The 11,056-nt window shown below is 46.9% G+C and overlaps 1 protein-coding gene across 1 annotated transcript; it reads left to right on the top strand.

The window, feature by feature from the left end:
- Nucleotides 1-554: 554 nt before the first annotated feature.
- Nucleotides 555-3,386, top strand: LOC127382887 (T-cell activation Rho GTPase-activating protein-like). Its single transcript, XM_051615037.1, has 8 exons — nucleotides 555-631; nucleotides 986-1,091; nucleotides 1,289-1,450; nucleotides 1,535-1,644; nucleotides 1,812-2,007; nucleotides 2,239-2,347; nucleotides 2,629-2,780; nucleotides 3,234-3,386. The coding sequence occupies exons 1-8, from the start codon at nucleotides 555-557 to the stop codon at nucleotides 3,384-3,386; spliced, it is 1,065 nt and encodes a 354-aa protein (XP_051470997.1).
- The last annotated feature ends 7,670 nt before the right edge of the window (nucleotides 3,387-11,056 follow it).

Raw genomic sequence — 11,056 nt, 5'->3', positions numbered from 1 at the left:
ATTACAGTGAGACTTTGATGTCACAGATCTGAGAGAAATATCAGGAAAAGACAGAAGAAAGGATGCCTAGCTTTTGTGATCCTTAATGAGAGAAAACCTGAATGCCAACATATCCACTGCAAATGTATTTCACAGTGAACTTTTTACTGAGCTGATCAGCTTACAAACTCTTTGCAAACCTGGACAGATTTGTGAGGAACTCTGGAATTGTTTTGTTGAATAATTTTAAATCTACAGCCTATTCTCAGAATTCCCTTCAATGTGTTTCTGATCTCTGATTGGTGTCCAGGGAAGAGAGCCTGGGAGGGCAGAGGGTCCCAGCTGTGCCACACTCCAGCTGCCAGTGCCAGCTGGCAGCTCGATGGTGGCCCTTCCTGCTGTGGGGCAGCTCTCTAAGCACAGCCTGGTTCTTGCAGGCTGATCCCAACCAAGGGCCTCTGATGAGCCCATCCAGCAATGGAGAGGGACTTTGTCACACACCAGGTGAGTTTTGGAAAGAAAGGCAGCCTCTTGCAACCAGCTGAGCTGCGCTCACTTGTCCCTTGAGTGTCACCATGCAAGTTGGGCAGCCCGAGGGAGGACATCACCTGGAGGAGGAAGAACTCGCGCTGGGCAGCGGCCTCTGGACATGGTTCTGCAGGGACACGGAGCCTCTGCTGCTGCCCACAGCTTGGAGGAGGGCAGGGCGAGGGCTGGGCCAGGCTGTCCTGGTGGCACGCTGGCTCTCAGGAGCCTCCAAGCTGGAGACATGGAGCTGCAGCCACGGCTCCAGCCGCTGTGTCCCTGCCCATCCTGCTGCACCGCTCAGCACCGTGCTGCAGGCAGGGCCGGGCAGGCTCCAGGAGTGCTGGCCTGACAGTCTCCACTGATGGGCTCTTGCTCTGTCCTCCTTTGCAGCAGGAGAGAGGAGCAGCAGCAGCAGCAGCAGCAGCAGCAGCAGCAGCAGCAGGAGGGGGCTGCCCTGGCCCTTGGCTCTGCGGCGCAGCCCGGCCGCTGCCCAGGCACCGGCGGGCTCCAGCTGCAGCAGGGCGCTCTTTGGGCAGCCCCTGGCAGCCCTCTGCGGGGAGGACACGCTGCCCCGGCCCATCCAGGTGAGCCAGCCTGGGCAGGGGGTCCCCAGCCCTCCCTGCAGCTGCTCCGGAGGGGTGGTGGATGCCCCCAGGAGCTGCGGGGATGGGGCATTGGGCTCTTCACCCCCAGCAAGGAGCCAGGTCTGGGTAGCGCTCTGGCCACCGCTGCTGGAAGGCAGCTCCTCCGCTCATCCCGTGTCCTCTTGCCTCTCCCACAGGAGCTGCTGGCTGTCCTACAGCGGGAAGGACCGAGGGAGGAGGGCATATTCGGCCGAGCTGCCAGCGGGACGGCGCTTCGAGAGCTACGGGAGGCCCTGGACCGCGGCACAGACGTCGACCTTGGGAGCCAGCCTGTGCTGCTGCTGGCTGCCACCTTGAAGGTGAGCGCTGCTGACCTGTGGCTGGAGGAGCTCCTGGCTGGCCCAGAGTCTTCAGAGGCTCAGCTGGAGCCCTCAGCATTGCAGGACTTCCTCCGCAGCATCCCTGCCAAGCTCCTCGTGAGCAACCTCTACGAGGACTGGATGGAGGCGATGCAGAAGAGCAGCAAGGAGGAGAAGCTCTCAGGGCTGAGAGCGTGAGTGTGAGCAGCAGCTGCCTGCTGAGCAGGAGCCCTGGCCGCTGGCTGAGAGCAGCTGGAAAGCTGCACAACACAGCCACGGGCTCCCACCTGCCTCAGGCAAGTCTGGGGGACAGCTGTGGGCAACCTCTGCTTCGTGACCATTGTTATTCCTGTTCCCTCAGGGTGGCCGAGAAGTTGCCCGCAGCCAACCTCCTCCTCCTGAAGCGGCTGCTGTCCCTCCTGCAGCACGTTGGCCACAATGCAGCCACCAGCCGTATGAGCTGCAGCAACCTGGCCATCTGCGTTGGGCCCGACCTGCTGAGCCCGCCCAACGAGGAGCTGCTGCCACTGGAGGCCCTGCTGGAGGTGACCGAAAAGGTCTGCAGTCCTGAGCAGCCAGCTGCTGCCTTCCCAGCCCGTCCCGGCCTGGCTGCTCAGAGCTCTCCGGATGCCCCCTCCCTTGAGCAAATGCGAGCTGGTGGGGTGGCTGCCTGGAAGAGCAGCCCCACAGCCTCAGGCCTCTGCACAGAAGCCAGGGTCAGGAGTGGGAGAGGCTGCTTGGTCCGTTTTCAGGCAGCAGGGTTGAGACCAAGGCTTTGCTGGGTGCAGGTGAAGGTGCTGGTGGAGTTCCTGATTGAGAACTGCGGGGAACTCTTTGGGGAGGACCTTTCCAGCCCAGCAGCCGAGCCCTCGCCAGCCCCCATGGAGAGATGCAGAGGTGAGAGGAGGGGCTGAGGGTTGTCACCAGCTGGGGCTGGGGATGCCAGAAACCTTGGGCTGGGCATCGAGCCTGGTGCTCTCAGTCCCGCTTGTCCCGTGGCCTCTCTTTGGCCACTGCCCCTCCGGCCATGAACGCTTTGCTCTGCCAGGTGAGCTGAAGTCTGCAGCAGGGCATAGGAGGGCTGAAAGCAGAAGGGATGGGGGGCTTTGGGTGGGTTTTGCTTTGGCTGTTGTTCACTTCCAAGACACGACTTTGCTGCACACGCTTTTGCTTTCTAGACCAGCAAGTGGAGGAGCAAAGCAGCGCTGCAGTCACAGTGGACACCGAGCTTCAGGCAGAAGCCTTGCTGCCTGCCCCCTGCTCTCTGCTCAGTGTCCTCCAAGAGGCTGGGAGAGATACAAAGAAGGTGGTGGAGCCTGCAACAGCAGAGGTATGTCAGGTCCCCAGATGTGGTGACAGCATGTCTGGTGTAGGAGGGGAGTTTCTGAGGAGCTGCTCTGCCTCTGCCTGGCAGTAGGGCTGGTGTGTGCTTGGGTTATTCCTCTGCCCCCCCATATGGTACATGGTGAGGAAGCCTAGCAAGCTGGCTACTCAGTTGCACTAGGCGAGCGCTGAATCCAGCCAAATGCCCACAAAACACCTCCAAAAGGCCAGAGGAGAGAGTAGCTTTAACCTCAGAGGGGTTTTGCTCAGGTCCTACTTTGTAAGGGCTTCATTAAGCCTGTTTTGGAGGGGTGGCTGGGGGGGCTGTGTGTGAAATGTGGCTGATGCAAACCAGCCCAAGCTATGTCCTCTGGAGAGCTAAGGTAGCCCTTTGGCAAGCAGTTGCTTCCTACTCCGGGTCATCTCTTGCCACCTGCTAACTCCCACATTTCTGTTGTAGGCACCTCTGGTTTTGCCTCCAACTGGCCCCGAGAGGAGTGGAGAGGGGAGGAGAGGAAGGGAAGGGACCTCACCAGACTTCCATGACCCCTCAAACATGATGGACAGAGGCTTAGAAACTGAATCTGCCAGCTCCCTCAGGACCCATGGATGAACCCCATCATGTCCCTTAGACATGTGCACCTTCAGGTTCTTTAAATGGTCAGGAACCTGTTCTCCTACAGCTGGGGGGACTTAGTTCTCTCTTCTCTTACTACTCTTAGTTCTCTTTACATCCCTGGCGAGATTTAATTCCATCTGGGATTTGACTCTCCTAACCTGATCCCTAGTTCCTCAGACAACCTCTCTCCCAGGATACCTGCCCTAGCTTCCACCCTTTGTGTGCTTCCTTCTTAAATTTCAGTTTTTCTAGGAGCTGCTTGCTCATCCACACTGGCCTCCTGGAGTTTTTACCTGACTTTCTCTTAGTTGGGATGCATCGCTCTTGGGCCTGGAGAAGGTGATCCTTAAATATCAGCCAGCTTTCATGGGGCCCTCTTCCCTCCAGAATGTTATCCCATGACACTCTCGCGCAGATCGCTGAAGAGGCTGAAATATTGTCTGTAGTTTCTCTTTCATGTTGCTGCATTGATCTCTAAATTACTTTTTACCTGTGAAGGAAACACCCCATCAGCAGGAATCAAAGACTTAATTTCTCTTGTCACCCTCAGAATAATATTTCTTCCTAACAATTATTCATGTAGCAATGGGCTCATCCACACATGCATAGAAGGTTACAAATCTACAGTCAGCACCCGAAGATACTCTTACAGGTATGTTAGAAAGGAAAAACTTTTTCCAGTCCTCTTGATTCTTTAATTCATGGCAGTGGTTATTCATGTCCAGAGTAGAAACAGGATTGGCACTACCTAATATTTTAAATAGTGTGGATATGGTCAGCATGACTGGACTTGCAAATTGGGTTAAGGCTGTAGACACTACAATTCTGTTGAAGTGCTTTCTCTATAATCTTCCCACCTAACCAAAGTAATGGATCACGTCAAAATCAGAATGACGTTTATTAAGGTGTCCTTAAAGATTTGTGAACATGTTTTCTCAAATGCTAAGCCAATAGTAATTTGTCTTTTATATCCCCAGTTAAGAGCATCAGTAGATAACAAATCTGTTTATGTCCTTAATTTATGTCCCTAATAATCATAGAGAATTTGTCTGTTAAGATATGACCAATTTACATCCTGTTGTCATCTGTGGGATTTGACTAACTTTTCTAGGTTTTACATGTAGCTCCAGTCGAGATACCAAAGTCAATCTCTTGTTGTTAGATGACATCAGGAACAGGAACATCCATAAATGCCTCTGAGACGTTGTACCACATGCACAAAGCAAGCAGCTGTGTGTTGCTGAGCTGAATGACATGGTGAGGAGTCCAGGTCTCAGCTGTAACTATGAAAATTGCGCAATTTATGTATCATGAGAGAAATAAATGGCCTCTAGATAGAGAAGGGAGACAGACCAGCTGCTAGCTTTAAGCTCTGTGTAGTTTACTTAACTTCATAGTGCCATGGGCCGCTAGATTGGCCAGTGTCACAAGCACCAAGTGTGCCAGTGGGCTAACAGTTAATCCCATTAGTATTATCTGCTTAGTTTCTAAAACTGGAATTAAAATACTGGATGACAGTCTTACTCAGCTTCATTATTTTAGCTAGAGCTCTCCTTCAGGTCTACACAGCTTGCAAAATAAATTCTCAAAAGAAAGTAGGTTGGCAGGGAAAGAGTTTGTCTTCCCCCTTTCAAACTGAACAGAACAGAGTGTGTTTATTGTGCAGAAAGAGAATGTAATTACAGTACTTACATAAATGCTTTTCTAAATGGGCATTTTAAACAAATGTTTTGCAATTAACCTGTCTGGATATACCTCTTACACCAATTTCAAATAATAAAAAAATGCTAACCCTCTTTTTATCCAACTGTACTTGTATAGGTTGCAGGAGGAAAATTTTATTTCCTGCCTTTTTATTTATGCTGTTATCCTTTCAAGAGTCTATCAGAGTATTACATTTGTGAAGTGGAAACAAGCTGAGTAGCTGACACAGCTACCTCTTCACAATCTCATCTCAGTAATGGCAGTAAATCTTTTTATACATCAGCCACGTGGTTCTAGGAAGAAGATACCTTAGCTTTTACATTTTTTCTCATGGGTTCAGGAAGAGAAAATCCCTTTGAAATTTAGTTTAGGAGGTGGGCTTTTTTTGGTAAATGCAACTTGCAGCTCTGATTCACTCTGTAGAAATTAGACTGTGCGTGTGTGCAGGAGGCAGAACTGCTGAGGGACAGAATGAAAAAAACCGTCAACCCAAAAGACTCTTTATTCCCTAGAAGGATTGGTTTGTTTTGGTTTTGAAGTGTGACTGTGTTGGAGGGAAAACTCCAAGCTATGCATACACTGATAGTCCCCTTAGATTTCTGGTGGCTGATTAAAATGAAAGGAGTGATGGCAGATAGACAAAAGCAGTAGGCATTTTGTCTTCCAAAGCTATAGCAAAACACCAGAGTACGTGCTTCTGGAATTACTGGTGACAGGAGGGGATGCAGCTCAGAGCAGGATCTGGTCCTGTGTTTTCCAGTTTACTAGAAAAAACAATGTGATTCCTACATACTGCTGTTAGAGGGCAGCAGATATCCTAAATAAGGTGTCTGGACATTATGACCTAGTTCTGCCAGGGCTTTGTGGTATCTGTAATGGCCGAGAAATGTCGCCCAGCTCTCATTTCCACCTCTGAGTCTAGTCAGCTATGAATTTACTAAGTTCTGATTTTTCAAGATAATATTTTCTATTCTCTGTCTTTCTTAGCTAGGGCTTTCCTGAGAATTCAAACAGTTTTATACCATCTTCACAGATGGTAACTTATCTAAAATCTATTATTCTGCTAAGGCCAAAAACATTCCTACCAAACATTTCTTCACATCACCTATTGTTTCTAGCACTCAGGAGTGGAATTTTTAGAAAAGTGTAATGCAGGTCTCTAGAGCTTTTTAATTTTTATAAGCAGACCAAATTCTATTATAAAATTCTGCCCTGTTGAATATCTGCTTTTTAAGCTTGCACATATTTCATCAGCACAGTGCTTCTACTCACTTTATCAGGATACCTGCATGTCCTTCTCCTCCTTCAGCTCTCATCACACATCTATGATCTTGGTGTGGGGGAGGGAAACAAACACTGGCCGAGTCTTCTGTGTTTTTTTATAAGTTTCAACTCTTTCAATGATGATAGTTTAGCAATTAGTTAAAGTGTAAAGACAACCTGCATATCCTAACCTAGGAGATTATCCTGTGACAGCTGAGTTAGGTCCTGCAGATTCAATTCTCCAGTATAGGAAAATTATTTTTAATTTTTGTCCATTTTACTGCACTGCTTTCCAAAGGAAATTGTACACCTAGCTCTGATACCTAAAAATACTACTCTAAAAAAAACATTTAATTGGTTCCTCTGGATTTTTTGTTTAAACAGCAGAAATTTCAGACCTGGGCCTTCAAAATATTTTCTTTCTGCAAAAGTGTGGAATCTCCCTCTAAAGATGGCATGGAAAAAAAAATAAAAGGTTACTTTACTGACTTCTTGAACTCAACAGCTGAACAAATCTATCAAATGAAGCCAGGAGTCCCTTTTGTCATTCCACATCAGTGTCATAGAGTTAAATGTGTGAAAGCTTACTTTTCTTTCAAAAATAGTGCAGGCAACAGCATCAAGATCAAGCTGGTTTTGTATGTTGTTACTTTACACAAGTAATGAAGCACCAAATACCTGAAAATACCACAATTAAGGACATAGCTAAGCCTTGCAAGTACACTTCTCCCCATATCTCATGACTCATCCTCTGCCAACCTTAACCTGTGAGGTAAGAAGGATCCTAAAGAAACCAACTCATCCCAAATATGTTCCTGCTATATTGTCATTCTGTTCTGTACATCTGAGAGAAAAGTGTCTCCTGGAGAAAGCAGAACATCATGGTATAGGCTGTATTGCAACGCACACATGTAAAGAAAAATAATTGAAGCTGCAAATACAGCCTTAACTATGGCATTTCTGACTTCAGGTGCTTGAATTTTAAAGTGCTTCCTTTTGTTCCTGAGGTCCAGCCAAAGTTCTCTATTTAGCCAGGCTTGTCTTCTTCCTCCTTGGCTCAGCTTTTTGAGTCCTGGAGATGGCCTTCTTCTTCGACTTCAAGAGTTCCTCCTTGAAGTATGACCAGCCTTCCTGGGCTCCTTTGCCCTTCAGGACTGTCTCCCAAGGGACACTCTCAGCCATGCTCTGAAACAGGCCAAAGTCTGCCCTTTGGAAGTTCAAGGTGGCGGTTCTGCTGGCTCCCTCTCTTGCTTCTCCAAGAATTGAGAACTCTTATCATTTCATGATCCCTCTGCCCAAGATGACCCCCAACCTTTACATCCTCCACAAGACCCTCTCTGTTAACAAGCAGCAGGTCCAGCAGGGCACTCTCTCTGGCTGGCTCCCTCACCAGGGAGTTGTCTTACACACACTCCAGGAACCTCCAGGACTTTTCCCTCTCTGCTGAGTTATATTTCCAGCAGACATCTGGGAAGCTGAAGTCCCCCACGAGAACAGGGCTAGCGATCGAGACCTCTGCCAGCTGCTTACAGAGTATTTCATCAGCCTCTACATCCTTGTTGGGGGAGTCTATAACAAACTCCCACCATGACGTCTGCCTTATTGGCCTTCCCCTTGATTCTTACCCATCAACACTTAACACTGTCATTCACATCATTCTAGACACTGGAATCTCTCCCTAACATAGAGGGCCACCCAACCACCTCTCCTTCCTTGCCCGTCCCTTCTGAAAAGTTGGTAGCCATCAATCGCAGCACTCCAGTTGTGGGAGTCTTCCCAGCACATTTCTGTGGTGGCATCTATGTCCTACTCTTCTTGCTGTACAATGGCCTCCAGCTCCTCCTGTTTGTTGCACATGCTGCATGCATTGGTGTAGGTGCACTTCAGCTGGGATAATTTTCCTGCCACCTTTTTGGGGGGACAAGCCCTGATTCCCACCTGACCAGGCTCAGACACTGCCCTAGTTACCAACCTACCAGTATCCCTCATGTCTTCCCTACCACATGGATCACCATCCCCCATCTCCACTTAGACAACAGATTGCAAGACCTTTCTAGCACTTTTACCCACAACCACTGGCATGCACGTTCCAGACTCCTCTCTAGTAAGCCTGGTTTCATTCCCATCCCCCTTCAAACCTAGTTTATAGCTCATTGTTTATGTTGAGAAGAAAGAAATTTCAGTAACAAGCTGATAGTAAACTTCACTTTATGCAGGTCATATTTTAATTTGCAGAAAGCAGATGCAAATCCTTTGAAAATCTGTGCCTGCATTTTGTTAAGCAAAATTGCTGAGCATGGTAAAGGAGGGAACCAGTTTAGTACTTTGTGGATTTTTTATAGATCTCAGGTGGACACACCAAGGAAGATGGTAGGAAAAGCAAGAGAACAGTGGTGGGGGAAAATGATAGGAATAGAAAGAAGCTGCTTTTGAACACAAGAAGTTGCATATTTGGTACATCAGTGTCACAGCTCGGATGAGAGTCAGCTGCCATCCTCAAACCTACAATAGAGACACTTGACAGAAGTGCTGGGAAAGATTTATGTATTCTGTGTACAAAATTGTCATGTATGATGCTCTGTTTGGGAAAATTCAGTGTGACCTCTGGCAGGACTATGATCTGGAGCCTCACAGGACCTCCCAACTACATGAGCATAACTGGAAGGATTCTGTGTTCTAACACATATCCCTTGTAAGTCCTGTCCATGGGGGTCCAATTCTGGCACCTCAGCCCACCTTGCTGTGCCCTGCTGATTCTTCCTATTCAGGGTCACTCACAGGAAGCTACTAAGGACAGTATTTCTGCTGATCTACACAATCAAGCCAATAGAAAAGAAATAAGATAAGAAAACAAATGTCTGCATTAGTCCACATTTAGCCATATGAGTTCAGAACCTCACCTCATCAGGTCTGGGGAGGATTTTTGTTTATTTTGTTGTGCAAACTTAGGATGCAAACTCTGCCTAGATGTTCGACTTCATTATCAAATCTTAAACAGAAATCTGCTTATAGGAGTAATTTCTTCTTTCTCCTCTTTCCTGGTGAGTCTATTTGAATTGTTTCTTCTACAGACCAATCTGTGGTTTTGAACTTCAGGGACTACTATTCCTTTGGAAGAATTACTCAGATAAATATACACAGATAATTAATGTACTGCACAAAAAAAGTGACCTTCAGCAGTTACTTAGTTTCAGACTGCTTCTCTTAGAAATTTTTACTAACCATATCAGCCTTATTAAAGATACTGAATATGGATGTTTCCTCATAAATGAACAAAACTAAGAAAGTCAGAGTTTTGCACATCCAATGACCACTTGCACCTCCAATATATAAATAAGTAAGTAAGCAAATCCATGTCACAACAGATGTTGGTCAAGAGAAGTGTAGACTTCCAAGAGGACTGTGCCATAGGAAGTTTTTCATTTGGACAATAACCAGGGGGCTTTCTTACAAGCTCAGCCTAAATAAGTTAGATTTAAAGTTGAGAGGAAGAGAGAGCTTGAGGATGTGCAACTGCAGTGGGGCTAGAAGTGGGCACCCAAAGGGAAGTGTGGATTGTAGAGAGACTTGGTCTGTAAGAACCTTTTTTCTGGGTAATGGCTGGTTGCCCATGTTGAAGGATAATCCTCAGATTATGGTTATTTTTAGGGTTAGGATTCAGGTTTGGGTTCAGTGAAAGCCTAGAGCTGCAGTTGGAGTGGGAATGCAAAGGGACTGCCACAGGAAAGTGTGGGCTGCAAAGACAAGAGGCTGTGAAAAATTTTTCTAATGGTAAAGGTGATACACAGTGGACATCAGCCAGTCCAGTGAAAATTATCTGCTGTCCTGTTGAATGAACATAGTGCTCAGGCTCAGCAAAATATAATCTAGTGTTGTTTTCCTTCCCTTGCTGACAATCATTTCTGCAGGTGCTTAATAAGAACAGCCTACTTAAACAGAATATCATATTGTTAAATATGCTAAGATTCAGAAGATCCAGGCTCCTGTACCAGTTACTTCATTAAATATCTTACTTTTCCCTTGCACATTTCTGGCTGACCTGTGGTAATTAAGAACTATTTTCTTTTTTCCTATCTCATATTTTTCAAGTCCTCTTCTTTCCTAATCCACTTATTTGCTTTTTTTTCTGGTGCCCAGGTATTATACCAAGGCCAGTGGCAGCAAAAACTGAACTTTAGCTTTGGTGTGCATTTAGATGTATTAAAGATATTAGTTCATGAGTGTGGAAACAGCTATTAGTAGGCAGGAGTCATTTGTTTCAGCTGAAAGCAGAAGAGAAAATACCAATGTACTAATTTTTTTATTTTAACCAAAATAACAGAGTAGCTCTAGAAAAGAAAAGGTTTCTTTGTACAAATCTCTCAGTGTTGAGTCTGAGGCTGTCCAGGAATATTTCTCCATCTGCCTCACGGAGACCAGCCTGCAGGTGGGCAATTAACAATGATGCACTGGCAAATAAAGGCTTCAAACTGTAATCCAGATACAAATACCCTGGATAGTGTACAGAGCTGCACCCAGATGTGAATATCACTTCAGGTACTTACCTCCTGTACAAATAAAGAAAAGCTTTAAGTGTGAATGTGGTAACTGGAGAACTGGCCATGCAGGACATAGAGAAGGCTGAGGTAGTCAATGACTACTTTGCCTCAGTCTTCACCAGCAAAGGCTCTGGTCACACCATCCAAGTTAGAGAAGGT

This window comes from Apus apus, chromosome 3, assembly GCF_020740795.1.
Source record: "Apus apus isolate bApuApu2 chromosome 3, bApuApu2.pri.cur, whole genome shotgun sequence".
NCBI lineage: Eukaryota > Metazoa > Chordata > Aves > Apodiformes > Apodidae > Apus > Apus apus.
Note: the sequence above shows the minus strand (reverse complement) of the source record. Positions and strands in the feature narration are given on the sequence as shown.

Bases quoted from the DNA above. Each gene is read 5' to 3' on its own strand.
- LOC127382887 (XM_051615037.1), top strand. From the start codon at position 555: ATGCAAGTTGGGCAGCCCGAGGGAGGACATCACCTGGAGGAGGAAGAA. The intron at 1,451-1,534 runs GTGAGCGCTGCT...TCAGCATTGCAG, and splicing joins TGCTGGCTGCCACCTTGAAG to GACTTCCTCCGCAGCATCCC. The intron at 1,645-1,811 runs GTGAGTGTGAGC...CTGTTCCCTCAG, and splicing joins AAGCTCTCAGGGCTGAGAGC to GGTGGCCGAGAAGTTGCCCG.